This window comes from Neofelis nebulosa, chromosome 10 (genome assembly GCF_028018385.1).
Source record: "Neofelis nebulosa isolate mNeoNeb1 chromosome 10, mNeoNeb1.pri, whole genome shotgun sequence".
Taxonomy (NCBI): Eukaryota; Metazoa; Chordata; class Mammalia; order Carnivora; family Felidae; genus Neofelis; species Neofelis nebulosa.
Window position 1 is genome coordinate 103,735,135 of NC_080791.1, and position 15,844 is coordinate 103,750,978.

General features: G+C 47.6%; 2 protein-coding genes across 3 annotated transcripts in view; one reads left to right on the top strand and one right to left on the bottom strand.

The window, feature by feature from the left end:
• DTX4 (deltex E3 ubiquitin ligase 4) overlaps positions 1-4,815 on the top strand; it is a 37,173-nt gene extending 32,358 nt beyond the window's left edge. For both annotated transcript variants that reach the window (XM_058689084.1, XM_058689083.1), the window contains exon 9: positions 1,330-4,815. In XM_058689084.1, the coding sequence (XP_058545067.1) occupies positions 1,330-1,563 (234 nt within the window). In that variant the 3' untranslated portion in view covers positions 1,564-4,815. The remainder of the gene's footprint in view (positions 1-1,329) is intronic.
• A 909-nt stretch (positions 4,816-5,724) lies between these two features.
• Positions 5,725-10,101, bottom strand: MPEG1 (macrophage expressed 1). The gene has a single exon (XM_058689082.1). The coding sequence runs from the start codon at positions 9,971-9,973 to the stop codon at positions 7,820-7,822; it is 2,154 nt and encodes a 717-aa protein (XP_058545065.1). The 5' UTR covers positions 9,974-10,101; the 3' UTR covers positions 5,725-7,819.
• Positions 10,102-15,844: the final 5,743 nt, after the last annotated feature.

The window sequence follows — 15,844 nt, forward strand, 5'->3', positions numbered from 1 at the left end:
TATGTTGTGTGTATGATATACTGTATTCTTACAATAAAGTAAGCTAGGCAGAAGAAAATATTATTAGGAAAATCATAAGTATCATACTGTGAAAATATTTATATTTTAATGTATTATATATATATTATATTTTATATTATACTGTAAAAAAAAGACCACGTGTAGTGCACCTGCACAGTTCAAACTCGTGTTGTTCAGGGTCAGCTGTATCTCCCCCCTCCTCTCCGACAGTTCAGAAGCATCTTCCCCCATGAATTCTGTATGGATCCACATCTGAGAGTCAACAGAGTAGTAACTCAGACCACGGACTGTAAGTTCAGGCAGTCCTGAAGTCTGGGCCCCCCTCTGCCATGTACTAGCTGGACGAACAGGGCAAGTCTTTATCTTCTGAGCTTCTTCGTGTGTAGAAAGGAGATAAGGAGAACACCTGTCTTGTCGAGTTGTTGTCACTGGTACGTGACCCAGTGCTTGCTACGTAGTAAGTAAACCCTCGGGGGAGGGTCGATCGTATCTCTGCCATGTGCCATTACTTCATGTTGGTATTACCACCCTTACAGTTCCCCACCTCCAGCCCACAGCGTGTTGACGGTCATTCTTTTTTGAATCCAGGTCACTTTTATCGGCCGTCTTCATGCTGGGTAGGGTGTTAGGCCCTTGTCTTGCTCCACAGCCATTTTTTAAAAATTTAGCTGAATGAGAACACTCTTCAAGCCCGAACACCTCTCTGGGCCTCACCTATGAAATAGAGACAATAGTAGCCCCTGCCAGATCTGCCTCCATGTGTGGTTATGAGGACCAGGTGAGTAGATGAATGTGAAATGGCCTGGCAGAGGTCACCCCACTTCAACCATGTCACCGGAGAGCTCTGCCACACCACTAGCTGAGGGTGCACTAATGCCGCATTCGGGCGGTGGAGGGAATGGCGGACACGCTTCAGAGGCTCTTGGATCGTGAGTGCCTCGAATTCCTAGATCCTGTCTTTTAGCCAGGCTGCTGGTAGCTAACATCTGTTGAGGTGTGGGTGCCAGGCGCTGCTATGAAAGCCCTCATACCATTTAGCAGATCAGAGCGTTGCCATTTTGTAAGTAAGGAAATTAAGGCCCAGAGAGGGGACAGAATATGCCCAAGGTCACACAGTTAGTTGGTGACAGATCCAAGACTTTACCTTGCGGCTTCCTGACTCCACCCCCAAATTCTTTCTATTCACTGTGCCGCTGGGGGCATCATGATGTCAGAAGACATGGACCCTTGGGAAGACCCTACCATCAAGACATAGTTTCTGACCAACACTGAATGTCTGCCTTTGGTCTCCTGCCTCCCCTCGCTCAGGTGCTGAAGCTGCTGCTTGTGGCCTGGGATCGCCGCCTCATCTTTGCCATCGGTACCTCCAGCACCACCGGCGAGTCAGACACCGTCATCTGGAACGAGGTCCACCACAAGACAGAGTTTGGCTCTAATCTCACGGGTCACGGCTACCCAGATGCCAATTACCTGGATAATGTGCTGGCTGAGCTGGCTGCCCAGGGCATTTCCGAGGACAGCACTACCCAGGAGAAGGACTGAGCTGGAGGGTCTTTGAGCCAGGAGGGGCCGCGGGGACCACAGGGCAGGAAGTGGGAGAATCGAGGTGGAAGTTGGTGCCATGCCCTCCCAATCCCCTCATTTCCCGCTCTGTCCTATCCCCATTCCCCATCCCTCCTGGCCACAGCGGGGAGGGAGATGAATAAGGTGATGTCATTCATAAACCTCATCCACCACAAAGGGGACATGGGATGAGGGCCATCCTCGGTCTGTTCCCATGGAGTTTTCGGTGCTGGGTAGGCAAGAACCCCCCCCCCCCCCCCGCCCCCCTGAGTAGGGGCACGGTCAGCACACTTAGGGTATGGACAGAGCGTGGGCACTCCATACCTTGGCCTTGTGAAGCCTGAGGTTCAATGCCTCAGCTGGCTTCTTGCTGCTTCCACTCTGCTTTGAGAGCGGAGTTTCTGCTTTTCTCTCCTCCTCTGGAGGCGAGGAGCTCTCACTGTGCAAGATTGGGGGGCAAAGGGGTGAACCGCTAAATTGCTGTGACATCAGATGTCGATGCCTCGGTGTTCAGCGAGGAAGCACTTCTCACCAAGAGGGTCAGGGAAGCAAAGGCTTCTGGGAGCACACTCGGCTCTCAGAATAGTCCTTGGCCTCTCTGGGCCCTCCCTCCTCACATCTTCGACCTGTCCAAAGAGGCATCTGGTTCTCTTGTGTGGATGGACGGACTCTGGGATTCCTCTCTGGGTTGGCATCCCATGATGTTTCCAGCCCCTCTCTGATCAGACCAGAGTCTGCATCCCACTTAGCATCTGAACTGTCCTCAGGGAGAGGAGCCCATAGCCTTCTTCCCAACTCATCCCAGACCAGCTCAAAGATTCCATGAGTTTCATCAAGTCACTGTGAGTAGAGCCCAGGCTGGGTTCTGTGCCATCTATGTATGCGCATATGTGTGTGTGTGTGTGCGCGAGTGTGCACCACTGGGCCAGGTTGGTAGACAGTCCCATCCTGTTCTCCCATTCTGTTTTGCAAACTGTCAAACTCCAGCTCTGATGGGGCTCAAACAGCCAGGCTGCGGTTCCTTGACTTTCTTCACCCTTTGCCAACCAATTTCCACAGTAAACTTGGACCCAAATGGTAACAATCATGTATTTTTCTAGATGCCCCCAGGGAACAGTGCTTGGGGATATGTGTCAGGTGAGGACTGGACTGACCCCTTTTTATATCTCTTTCAAGACCATATCTAAACCAGTCTATCGGGTCATGTTTCTATGAGGGCTTCGATCTGTCTCCATGCACACTTGCTAATCAGAGCCCAGAGGGGGCTGGGCCCCTCATCTATTACAGATTGACCTAGAGCATGGAGGCAGACTTTTTAGCTCATTCCCAACAGGGTTGGGACCACATCATGGTCCAGTCCAACCTGCATTTGGGTTGTGTCCCAAGACTCTGTCTGTCCCCTCCCCAATATTCTTCTTGCTTTTCACTTCCCTTAAGGAATGAATTGGGGGTCAGGGAGGAGAGAAGGGGGATCAAGAAAGGAAACCCAGTTCCCCCTTTGAAAGTGGGTTCTTTGAACTATGTGTTTGGGGGAAGTTCCTCTGGATACTAATTTGAATTTATATACCTCATGTTTTGGGGGTTTGACGTATATATATCCATATATATTTCATAATATTTGGAAGGTTTTTGATGCTAGAAAAATGGAAACAAAAGAACCTTCAAAAATGGTACTTAAGTTAGAACCTGAAGCCAGGCTTTCCTGAGAGCTGGCTCCGTGGCCGCTTGCTGTTTGCCTACAGCCATTTTGACATTGGTGTGGCCAGTGGATGCACCTGAGTGTCGCCCAGTTCCTTGGGAGGTACTGGTGCTGGGCCTTTCCTTATTCTCTGAATGGCTGGCTCCAGCAGAGGGAGCTCTGACGAGAGGAATCCTTCCTGACAACTCAGCTCTCAGGTCAGCCGGCCACCATCTTCTCTCACCAGCGGACCAGGAGATTGGGCCTGAGTCCACTGCACCACAGGGCACAGTTTCCTGCCAGTCGGGAGGAAACACTTGAACTCAACGGAAGAGACATGGCTGAGGCATTTAATATCCACCCCCCCCCCCACCGTGCCCTTTGCCAGGCCATCCTGTCCAAGAGGTCATCGAAGAGCCTCACTGCACACCTAGTACATCTCTGCCCTTCAGCACCTGGGTCAAGTGTCTGCTGAGCTTCTCACCCACAGGGATGAGGAAACAGACCGAGGGTCAATGGGTAAAAACACACAGCTGTGGAACAGGAGGTGGGGAAAGAAGGCAAATAAGGTTTGACAACTGGCCATGGCAGCGGGGACAGGCTGATTTCCCTGCCTCGGGCAGAAGGTATGGGTGGGGAAGGGGACGGCCGAGAAAAGAAGGAAGGGGACTCAGACAATGGATAGGCAGGCAGGCGGTGTGCCAGGGGTAATACCACTTCGAGGGTAAGTCTTAATACCTTCAAGACCTTACCCCTAGGATGCCGACCGTGTCTGTACCCCCCGTTCTTTTCCTCCCTGAGGATGCTCAGCAGGGGGTACCTCCTCCTTGTGCTGCGCTTTGGCGGGACTTTCTGGGCAGAAGGATCTTGAATTTCCTTTTAATGCTGTGCCAAGCAAGGCGGGGGGCAGGGGGGAGGCAGCCCTTTGCCCTTTGTGCCAGCCTAGAAAGGCACGGTCTCAGGCACAGTGAGCACCCTGCCAGCGGAGGTACTGAGCACCGATCCCTGGGACACGGGACGTTTCCCCACCAGTGTTGTTCCTGCTCTGTTCCCTGGGTTGCACAGGGAACCCCATGCCTTGCCTGTCATGGCCGGACCACCAGCCGCCTGGTTTTCCCCTTCCTGAGTCTCCAGGGATGACAAATGGGATTGCAGACAAACTCTGTCAGACGCCTGTCCCTTAGAGGTTAATTGTGTATATGTGGTTGTGCGTGCCTTTGTGTTTCATACCCTTTCTCCTGCCCTTTTGTAGAACTTGGACTTTATGGTTTTACACTTGGTCAAAAGTACTTGTCCTGGTATTGCACTGTTGTGTGCATGAGAGGGGAGGGAGAAGACCCCGCGTGGTACAGGAAGGGGCCTGTCCCCTATCCTTGTCCGTGGTCACTGGCATTTTCGTGGGGGTTTTCTGGGAGAGGGAAGGTGAATGTCCTAATGTAAAAACTATCCGTTGTGTTGTGAAGTCCTTGGTGTTGCTCTGTGAGAGGACATCGCCACCTGGTGCTCATGAGGTGTATGTGCAGAACAATAAATGGCAAATGAACAACCACAAATTGCTGTTCCCCTTCTGCTTTTTGTAGGTCAGGGCGCCTATGAGGCATTTGGGGCACCTCTCCGAGTCTGGGAGCAACCATAAGTCCTTCCACTGATTGGGTGTGGGAGATTCCCTTCTTTCTCGCCACCCCTCCCCCCAATATCTTTTCCACCCACACATTTGACCAAGGGACCTGACCTGACTGCTTGTTCCTCTCAAGAAAGAGACCGCATGGCAGGGGAAATGTAAGTGAATCTGTGGGGGAAAGACCGGCTTAAAAAACATGAATGTTTGCTTTTTACAGTGCCCTCCGCCCAACGACAATATAGCATAGGTTTCAATAGTTGACAGGCTGTTGTGTGTCAAATACATGTGTAGTATTAATCATCCTGATGCTCACACAGACACAAACACAAAATGCAAATGCAAAGCTGCCTTTGTCACCCACATGTGTCTCTATTTCTGAGAGTCTGGGGAGTGTGGTTTGGGTGGAAGCCGGGGTGAGCCTTCCCACAGCGCCCAGTCTGAGCTCACAGATCAGGAAAACAGAGCCTGTGAACTCCCCTCTCCAGGTGCTGACTCGGCAAAAGGATGATTGCAAACTGCAAAGCCCTGTGTTCTCATTTCCTGTGGATGAGCAGCCGGACAGTGTTCCTTAGGTCCACATTTAAAAAAAAAATTTTTTTTAATGTTTATTTCTGAGAGACAGAGCATGAGTGAGGGAGGGGCAGAGAGAGAGGGAGACACAGAATCTGAAGCGGGCTCCAGGCTCTGAGCTGTCAGCACAGAGCCCGACGTGGGGCTCGAACTCACAAACCATGAGATCATGACCTGAGCCGAAGTCGGTCTCTCAACCAACTGAGCCACCCAGGCGCCCCTAGGTCCACATTTTTAATGCATGGTTATGTGCAACTCTGAGAAACAGACATTTGTGAAGAATTTTTATTTCCAAGGGCAGTTAGCGCAAAGTCTGGAAGCCTGTAGCTGGACTGTTGTCTCTCAGTCTCCGTAATCTTCAAGGGGTTCATGGGGAATTTGCAGAAAAGTGGTTAGCTCAGCTGAAATTTACCCACAAAACACCCAGAGGTTTAAGAGAATATTTTAATGCTTAAGAGGCAGGGTTCAGAGAAGAGGATGTAGAAATCAGTGCCTGTGGCTGGCGGTGGGGGGGGGGGGGGTCGGGTTGCAGGGCTCACCTTCTGCGATTCGCTTGGTATTCACAGTGGGAGGCGGACAAGGAACCTCCTTCCAATCTTCCCCCAGGCTGGGATCTTCAGGCTCCTCAGGACTTATGTGAACCTAAGCTCTTGACTGTGAATGTTAATGAGGTGAGGACAGATTATCCTTCATGCAAATGAGCTCATTAATGACATTGGATTTGGTGAAGAGTTGTGTAACTATTAAAAAGGTTGTGGAGAAGGGGCTGGCTCTGTCAGTAGAGCACGTGACCCTTGGTCTCAGCATCATGAGTTGGAGTCCCACATCGAGGGTAGAGTTTACTCAATAAAAAAGAAAATTAGAAAAAAAGATGTGGAGAAGTATTAATAGACTCACCCTATTCATTATAATTCAGTAAGATTGGTATTTAAAATTGGGCAAAGCCCCAAATGCCAGGTAACAGGCATGCATCCCTCTAGATGCCTGAGGGAAGTCAGCCTGGGACTGAAATACATGTGTCACAGAGGGTGCTGGGTGCCTTTTTTCAAACAGGGATTTGATCATATCAGTCCCTTTGCTGGAAAAACAAAAAACAAAAAACAAAGGTAGGATACATAATTGGTAGTTTCTATTCTGTTTTGGTTTTAGGGAGGAAATAATACTTGGGTGTGGGCTTACTTTGACTTTTTTGCATTTTTCCTTATCTCCCACCCCTAGAGAAATGCAGACTTTTTGTAGGAATGTGGTGTGTGTGTGTGTGTGTGTGTGTCTATGGCTCTGTGTGTGTTTGGGGTGTGTATGTTTGGGGGAGTTGGGAGTGGGGTTGTGTTTGGGGTGTGTGTGTGTTAGGAGGCTGGGGGAGGGGGATTGTGGAGGTATGTGCACGTGTGTATTTGGGGATGTGTACACGTGATACAAGGACAGGAAGGGGAAGGACCACTCATGGAAAAAGAAAGGACGATACTCTGGTAACAGAGACTGAGAAAATGGAATTACCTAAATCTGCAGCTCCATAAGCCAGGTAGGTGGTTATGGGTAAGAATTCCAGTTACCCTGAGCACCAGGATCTTTTCCAACTTTCACCCTTTCTTTCTTCATGCCTTTTCTCCAAACCATCCCTTCTCCCTTGACCTCCTAATAGAAGATTATAAGTTAAAATCTGTTTTTGAGGACTTCATGACACTAGTCTGAAGGCCAAGAGTGGTCTGGTCGGAGTAAGTCTGAATTGTGGTTGGAAAGTTGGAAAACATGGACTTAGGAGAGACAACATCTTTCTGTTTAGATACAGTTGTAAGGACCCAGTCCATCAGTACAGAGCCCTCTATGCTGAAAATCAGAGGCCACATGGGACCTCCTGGGTCTTCCAGGGGATCACTCAGCCTCCAGGAGCATGAAATACAGAGAGATTAAAAACAAAACAAAAAAACCAAAACAGAACAGGGGGAGGGTAACATGTACAGGCAGAAATTCTTATAGCTCGTGAATTGGAAACTGTGGCTGACCTCAGATTAAACGCATGGTCTCCAAATCCAAATATTAACATGCTCCCTCCTCTCTTGTCACGTATATTCAGATGAAGATAATCCATGATGCACACAGAGAAAAGACACCCTCTTTGTGTTTTAGCCCCTACCCCTGATGACTTTTGCTTAAAAAGTCACATGTGCTCTCCTCCCCCACCCCAACCCCTGTCCACAGAGCTCTCTGTTCATTTCCTGGCCCAGGGCCCTAAGGAAGTCACAAAGTTATACCTGCCTTTTGTTGCACCTGCTGCTGCAGTCCTCAGGCAGAAGTGGAGAAAGAAGGAAGGAGAGGCATGCTTGTGGTTCTGGCCAGAGATGAGAGAAATGTTTCCTGGGAGAGATTTAGGCTGGACTCTGCTCCTGCTCTTGGTTGGGGACATCTCCAGGTGCTGCCGTGCCCGCAGCCAAACTCTGTGTCTCGTCCTCCAATGCCTGGTATCCCCTCTTCTTGTATTTCCGGGTGCCGTAGATGGCCAGGGTGATGGTGGCTGCCAGGGCAGCAGTGACTGCCACTGTGACCCCAGCTGCCGCCCCTCCTGACAGACCGCTGCTGTCCCCATGGATGACCCTCATGGCCCTGCGTAGCTCTAACGGCTCCCCCAGCCTCCACTGGTGGGTCTGGGAATCCTTAATCCAGGAGCTTGCAGTCTCGCTATTGGTCACCATGACAGTGTTGGTGGCAGCCTGACTCATGAGGGGTGGCCTGGTGTAAGGTGGGAGTCTGGCAGGGGGCAGAGACCCTCCTGTGAACAGCCCAGCCTTGACACAGTAGGACACTTGGCACCCATCACTGATGAGGGCGAGGTGTTGGCTGAAGCCCCCGGGACACTTTCTTAGAGAAGGTGCCTCTAAATCTCCGGATATGGCAGCATTCACCAGGGGGTTCCCCACTGCACAGCTGAAGAACCCGCCAAAGGGGACTGAAAACCTATAGCCCAACTCATAGTCCTGAGAGGCACATACCTTGAGATTTTCAAAAAGTCTCAGTGGAAAATAGCCAGCAGGGCATGACTGTGCATTCGTCAAAGGGTTTATGCTCTTACCACTGAAGAGGCCCCCAAAAAGCAGTCCTGAGTTTTCTGGTATCTGCCCACTGGCCACACACCAAAAAGCCCTAAATTCAGCCTTTGCCACCCGGAACACATCTTCACACACAGTCTTGCAGAAGATGAGGAGGGTGCACTTCCTCAGACACTCCAGGTGGTTGTAACCCTCCTCATGGATCTGGGACAGCAGGTGGACTGGGGAGTAGCCAGAGGGGCATGAGAAATCACCAGTGAGTGGATTCTTCTGCTCCAGGTTTTGGCAGAGTTGGACAAACTCCTTCCCAGAGAGCTGGGTGCATTCTTGATAAACTCCTCCGAAGGAGAAATTGGTCATTTTTCCCTCGCAAGAGCCATCATCAGTGTTGGCCTGGAAATTGAAGTTGGGCGAATTGACATCTGTGCACCCAGGGTAGGTGTTGAATGTGTAATAGTGTCTCACGGCAGCCTCCACCGTCCTCGACAGCTTCTTCACGAGCGGCCCCGGCAACTCGGGCAGCATGTTGGGGGTGATGAAGAAATGCAGAGGCAGGCCGGCACGGTCGATGGCCACCAGGTGGTTGGTGATGCCCTGCTGCCAGGCCTGGAGGGTGATGCCTGGGTAAAAAGGAAGCCCTCCGATGCTCTGCACCATGGAGTGGGTTCGGTTGGAGAGGTAGCTCTTGGTGAGGGTGTTCTGCAAAGTGTAGTTCTCTTCAAATTTAAAGTTCACGATGTTCTGGAAGGCAGCACCGGCAGACGCGGTCAGGGCAGTACGGCTGCTCAGGCTGTCCTGCAGGAACGAGGCTCTGATGTGGTCCTCCTGGATGAGAACAGCCCCAGCATCCATGCTGGTGAGGACGTGGGTGCCGTAGTTGAGGACCAGCAGTTCTGCCAGGTAGGTGGCCATCCGTGTCTGGTTATTCTCCAGGCGGTCAGAGATGTCCATGAGCTCCTTCTTAAAGCCCCAGCTGAGTTCTGAAGCTGGGTTGATTTTGACTGTGTAGATCAGGTTTCTCACCTGCACGCGGGTTGTTATGGCTTGGTCTTTCACTTGAAGGGTCTTCATCTTCTGGAAATCAGAGGAGAACTTGCCGTTGACCTTGGAATAAAGGGAGAGCTCCAGGTTGATGGAGTAGGAGGTGCTGCTCTGGTAATTCACCCAAGACTCCAGGACTTCGGAGTTCATCTCCAGATTGGTCTGTTTCTGGGCGATGCTGATGACTTGGTCGGGGATGATGTACTGTCCATCCTCCGTGGTCCTGCAGCTCCTGTAAGTCAGGTCCATCACCCGTCCCATGTCCACATTCCGCAGGTTATCCCAGCCACCTCCCGGTAAGACTTCCAGTACAGGTAGTTTTAAGGTATTCTTGCATTTTTGAAATCTGGTCTCATCTGTCTCACCCAGAGACTCATCCGTTTTAGCCCACGCTGCCAGTGCCCACAAGAGGACAGCACCCCTGAGGCTGTTCATGGCTCAGAAGCCCCGGCCACACGCCAGCCCTAAGGAGCGGCCAGCGAGCTTGGTGCAAACCGAACAGATGGGAAAGAAGGCAGTTGCTGAAACAAAACACATACAGCAGCTCCCCTAAAGCCACCAGTTCCTCTTTGGGCTGATCTAATTGCAAGATGGGGAAATGAGAACCAAATGGAATACTAAGGTCCATCAGGACTTTGAGAAAATCATGTTGTCCTAGCTTTATCCTTACCAGTTAACCACCCTCACTGCCCCCCACAGCCCCCAGCCCCAGGCTGGTTACTCTGCAGCCACGGTGGGTTCTCAGAAAAAGTGCGACCGCATGTCTTAGTGCTTCCTCCATGGGAGATTTCCGGCTTTGAAAGAAAGCTCTCGTTTTGCTTTTTGTTCACTCTCTTGATGTTTTAGTTTCCTGAACTGCTCTCCCCTGGGACTCCAATACTAGTGTCCTTTTACTGTAAATTCAGAGGTGAATGGTAGCATCATCCTTGCTGAGACACACTGCCTCCGCCTTACCTAGGCAAGTAGCTGTAGGTCAAGGCTGAGGGCTGGGTTTCCCATTCACCTGAGGGTAAAGGCAATTCACACACAAGAAAAGACTGAAAATCTTGGACACAAGGACTGTGGAGTTCTACTGTTACAAGCCTAATAGTATAGGCTTTGGAGGTGCTATTTCCTGAAGCAGAGCTGAAGGGACCTGAAGCGGATTCCGTGAACCTCAGTCTGCATTGTCCTCAGCATTCAGAGTGAAGGCAAGTGGTCCCCACACTGTGTTGTTTCCTTTCAGGTAGAAATGTTAAAACAAAGAGAAAATCTATACTATAATCTAGATTTTGACCTATCAAAAGCAGACAGTGGCCAAGAAACATATGTGTATGTATTTACACACTTCTACATCCTCTGTGTGTGTATCGTTAGCAATAAGTTGGTACCTGCTGTTATAGTTTTACTTTTTCGTTCTGCTGTTAAGTTCATGTGCTCAGTATAGGTGCATAAAAAAGAATGTGGCTCTTTATTACTCATTTTTTTAAAGCAACAATTCATTCATTCTATCATTAGGAGAACATAATTTCATGAATTTCCTTTTGTGTGCTAATACTATGTCTGTTAGACTCCATACTTTGGAACAGTGTTTCCAGACCCACTGATCTGGTAGCAGGATTAATCGAAGCCCAGCTCCATTACTTCTTTGAGACCAGTAAGGTGCCTCTTAGCACATTCAGTGGTAGCCAAAGGATCCAAGGGAATTAAGGAAGCTCACAATTGTACCCTCATGGCCCCCAAAATCATATCACAAACCAGATGCAGTGCTGAGGTTGAAAACATCATGTTTCAGGGCACCTGGGTGGCTGTTGGTTGTCTGACTCTTGATTTCTGCTCAGGTCATGATTCCCAAGGCTGTGGGATTGAGTGATGAGTTGGGCTCTGCACTGAGCATAGAGCCTGCTTGAGATTCTCAATCTTTCTCTCTCTCTCTCTCTCCCTCTACCCCTCCACCTCTTGCTCTCTCTCTCTCATTCTCTCTCAAAATAAAAATAAATAAATAAATTTTAAAAGCATTGGGAAAAAAGAAAAAAAGAAAATGTCATATTTCAGTTTACAGGTATCACTACACTATCACCTGTACATGTCCTGGGAAAGGTTTCAGGGAAATGAATGACCATAATATTGCCGCTGATGCAGTGACAGGTGTCTTCAGATAGAATGAGGCCAGTGGTCTAGGTTCACAGGTTGAACTTCACTAGTTATTACTAAAACCTTGGTGATGCTCTGGGTTTATTCATGCCTAGGTTATCATACTTGGAGGAATTTACTTATATCCAAGAGGGATTAATGTATGAATGAGTGTCTGGTTTATATTTGGTCAGGGAAGAAAGCTTGTACATGGGTTGTCCTGGCTAATTTATAAATGAATTAGTTATAAATTTGTAGCTCAGTAGGGCGATCCTAGGACTAGAAAAATTAGTGCTGAGTGCCCTCAAGCATTTCTGGTAAGTCTGTTGAAATTCCCACACACTCCTCTCCAGACTGTCATGGGGCTAGTTCATCATCATGAGAAAACCCTCACATGTTACACAGTTTTGGAGACACGCTGACAATTTGTTACGTTCTGTTTGCCCGGTGATAGATCCTGTTGAGGTTTCAGTCTTCTGCGATGAGAATACAAGCAAGGTGAATATAGATAATTCTCTATTCAGGTGTTCCTATATCTCTGAACACCCAGCCATCATGTGTTTGAACTGTCTTCTTCATTTCTACCATAGCAGAAAGTGGAAAATAGCTAAAAGAGCTGATAAGAGTGAAATTAGATTGCATCCCTATCACAAAATATTTTACAGCCATCATCATCATATTTTCAAAAACTTTCAGTAACATAAGAAATTCTTGTGCCGGGGGTGCCTAGGTGGCTCAGTCGGCTGAGCGTCCAACTCAGCCAACTTAATTTTGGTTCAGGTCATGATCTCACAGGGATTGAGCACTGCATCTGGCTCTATGCTGAGCATGCTGAGCCTGCTTGGGATTCTCTCTCTCTCTCTCTCTCTCTCTCTCTCTCTCTCCCTCTCTGCCCCTCCCCTGCTCGTACTCTCTCTCTCAAAATAAATGAGTAAACTTAAAAAAAAAAAAGAAATTCTTATGCCGTAAAGTGAAGTGATAAAAGCATAACAGACTTTCAGTGTGACCTCCACTATGTACATAGATACCATTTGAGAGATAATACATCAACCCATTGACAGCGATGATATCTTGCTGGTAAGTTTTATAGATTATGTAAAAATTTCCTTCTTACTTTTCTGTATTTTTTGAGTTTTCAAAAATGAGCATAGCTTCACGTATTTGGCACATTTTTAGTGAGAATCTACCAAGTTCCAAACACAGGGATGGGTATTGAATAATTGTTGCTTTTGTACTCAGGAAAATAAGCAGCAAGGACTCATTTAAGAAACAAAAGATACTGATTATTTTTTTGGAATCTCTATATACCTGTAATGATCTAAAGCCTATGACTCTGCCGTGTTCAAGGAAGTTCTCTTTTCTGTTCACGGGGAAACAATGAAAAGAGAAGTGTAAAAGATGGGAATTCCAATACAACCTGAATTTGCATGCTACCTTCAAGAATAGCTGCTCATGGTGGTCAGGTGGGAGGAAGTGGCCATGAGACTTGGACGACAGGGTTCACCCATTCCTTTCTTGCTTTACTCTGCTCACCAGCAACTTCCTCTGCTTTTGCCTGTGCTGAAATGCATATGCAATCGTGGAAACTCTCCAGATCGCTGCTCTCCAGGGCCTACAAACGCAAATTTGGTCTACAGAAGAAAAAGGAAACTTTTCTACAAAGGGTAGGCATCTCTGTGCAGAAGAGAGATTTCACTTCCCCCAGAAAGAGGTAAGAGGGAAGTCCCACGTCTGCTTTCTTACTCAGTTTGAGCACGTGCAACTTTCTGAGCCAAACCATGATTCATGTCTGAGCTTCAGTTCTGTGTGGGCTTGGAGCTGGTCCAGGTGTTTCTGACCTCTGCATTTCACCTGTGGTCTGACACAGGCAGGAAATTCTGGCTATGCTTGCAGGGACCAATCCATTTCTTATTTTTAGCAGGGAGCCAGGAAACCAGCCAAATGGTCACCAAATGAACGGATCAGGGAACAATAACTTATATACACTCTAGAATAAACTTGGTTCTGGAAAATCCAGGAGGTATCATTTAACACAGTGACATTTTCTTTCCTGAACAGTTGATTGCTAACCTGATGTTTTGAGAGTTGCCTTGTCATCTCCTTCCCCTCTGGGACTGTTCTCACCAGCATTGTTTGCGGTCTGACCCCAAAATAAGAACACTGTGGTTCCTCAAATCCTTTTAACCTGGTTGATAAAAACGGAAGGCTCGTGTGAAATTCTGCATATTCCCACTGAAAGCTAGGCCAGGATTTGGCAGCCTATGCCATTTTCCTTCTTTTCTGTGTTGACACTCTTCCCTCCACTCTTCCGATTTTTCTAGTGCTTTTTATCCTCATCAACTATTCCCTTTCTGTTCTTTTTTCTTTGCCATTTCCATATGTAGGTTTGAGGGACACAGTCTGTGATGTAAGATGACATTTCCACTGCATTAAGAAGATACAAATTCTGACTCTGTCTTCAGGCTGTGCTTCCTTATTTCACATCATGGCAGACACCAGTCAGCAGTCACACCATCCATTCTTGCTGATCTCTGAGACTGCCTCTGAATCCTTCCCTGCACAGTTTTCCAGGACATTCGAATGGAAGCTTGTTTCATCCACCCATTAAACAAACACTTATTGAGCATCTATTTGTCAAGCAATCTTTGTAGGCACCATATTTGGAGTAGCCAATGCCAAATTTGATGCTCTTTTAAAGAGTCTGGGTGACTGAGTGAGCCCTTAGAGGTCCCCGCCCCTTTCCATCTCCTCTCCAAGCTAAGCTCTGCAAAGACAGAGCAGTTAGGACCAACCCATTCTCCCGTCCCATCTGCCTTCAGGGTTCCTAATGACATCAGCCTAATATGAAGAGTACTCTTGTATTCTCCTTCAGCTGAAAGCAGCTTCACACAAAGGGCTTTGCACATAACAGGGCTGGAACACAGTGGGATTTCTCTGTGTCCTCAATTCTTAGTCCTCAACTCTTTCCTGTCATGTAACTTCCTCCTTAAGGAATATCTGAACAAAAGAAGTAACTGAGTGGCATTTGACCTGAGTCAACTGCTGGCAGATTTTATATTTCTCTATTTGTCTCATTACTTGTTAACACAAAACCAGTCTACCATTCAATCTTTCCCTCTTTAACCACACAATCTTCAAATGACTTTGAACAGAGACATTTTTCTTTCTACTTGAAATAATCATGAATAGGTTAAGGTAAAACAGGAAAGTTAGGTGAGGTGGTTCTTCCAGAATTATGTGGACTTGGGAGTTTGGGTCCTCCATTGAAATATTCCTATTGTCTCTCTACTATCTTTTTTGGTGCTCTAAATGTGACATTAAGAGCATGGGCTGTGTTGTGGGTCCATTCAATCTTTAGACTTTGTTGGGGTTTGTATAGTCACTCAAAGTACCTTCTGGACTGACACACATGGATGTGAAACAGAGTTCTCAGACTTGAAATGTAGGCAACACCCTGGCTCCATATGTGACTGGGCAAGTTTGGGAGCCTCCCTAAGCCTCCATCACCTCTACTATGAAACAGAAACAGTAGCATCTACCTGTGTGTAACAGATGAAGTTGTAAAATCATCCATGTAAAGCAATCGTCCATAAAAAGTTCCCTATGACCTCGGTAGGAGCTCAGTATGTATCTGCTTTCAGCTTTGTTGAGCTTGCTGCCATGTTCAGGTTGACACTGTAGTTCAAACCTTTCACATGGAAATGGGAGAAAAGAAATGTTAAAGCATCTCAGGAGCTTGACTTTCTTCTACTCATCCATTTGACAGCATGGGAAGTCATATTGACTCAGAGGGATTGCCTGAATATATTTTATTAATATCCTAAACAAAGACATGCATCACTTTAAGGAAAGCAATCTAGTAGCCATGCCAATCTGGATTAATGACACAGGTAATTAGAAGTGATTGGTTGCTTTGTCAAAGAATTCATCCTAAGGGTCTTTTAGAATGGGGTTGACAAACTTTTTCTGTAAATGGCTAGTGAGTAAAAAATTTTAGGCTTTGCAATCAAATGACCTCTGTGGTAATTACTCAATTCTGCCCTTGTAGTTCAAAAGTAGATGATACATAAATGCATGGAAATGCTGTGTTCCAATAAATCTTTATTTACAAAAACAGGGGTGGGGGCTGGATTTTGGCTGTGGTCTGTAGTTTACTGATGCCCAATTTAGAGTTATAGAATCCCATAATTGGAA

Excerpts from the sequence above, each read along its gene's own strand:
- MPEG1 (XM_058689082.1), bottom strand. The coding sequence starts at position 9,973 with ATGAACAGCCTCAGGGGTGCTGTCCTCTTGTGGGCACTGGCAGCGTGG.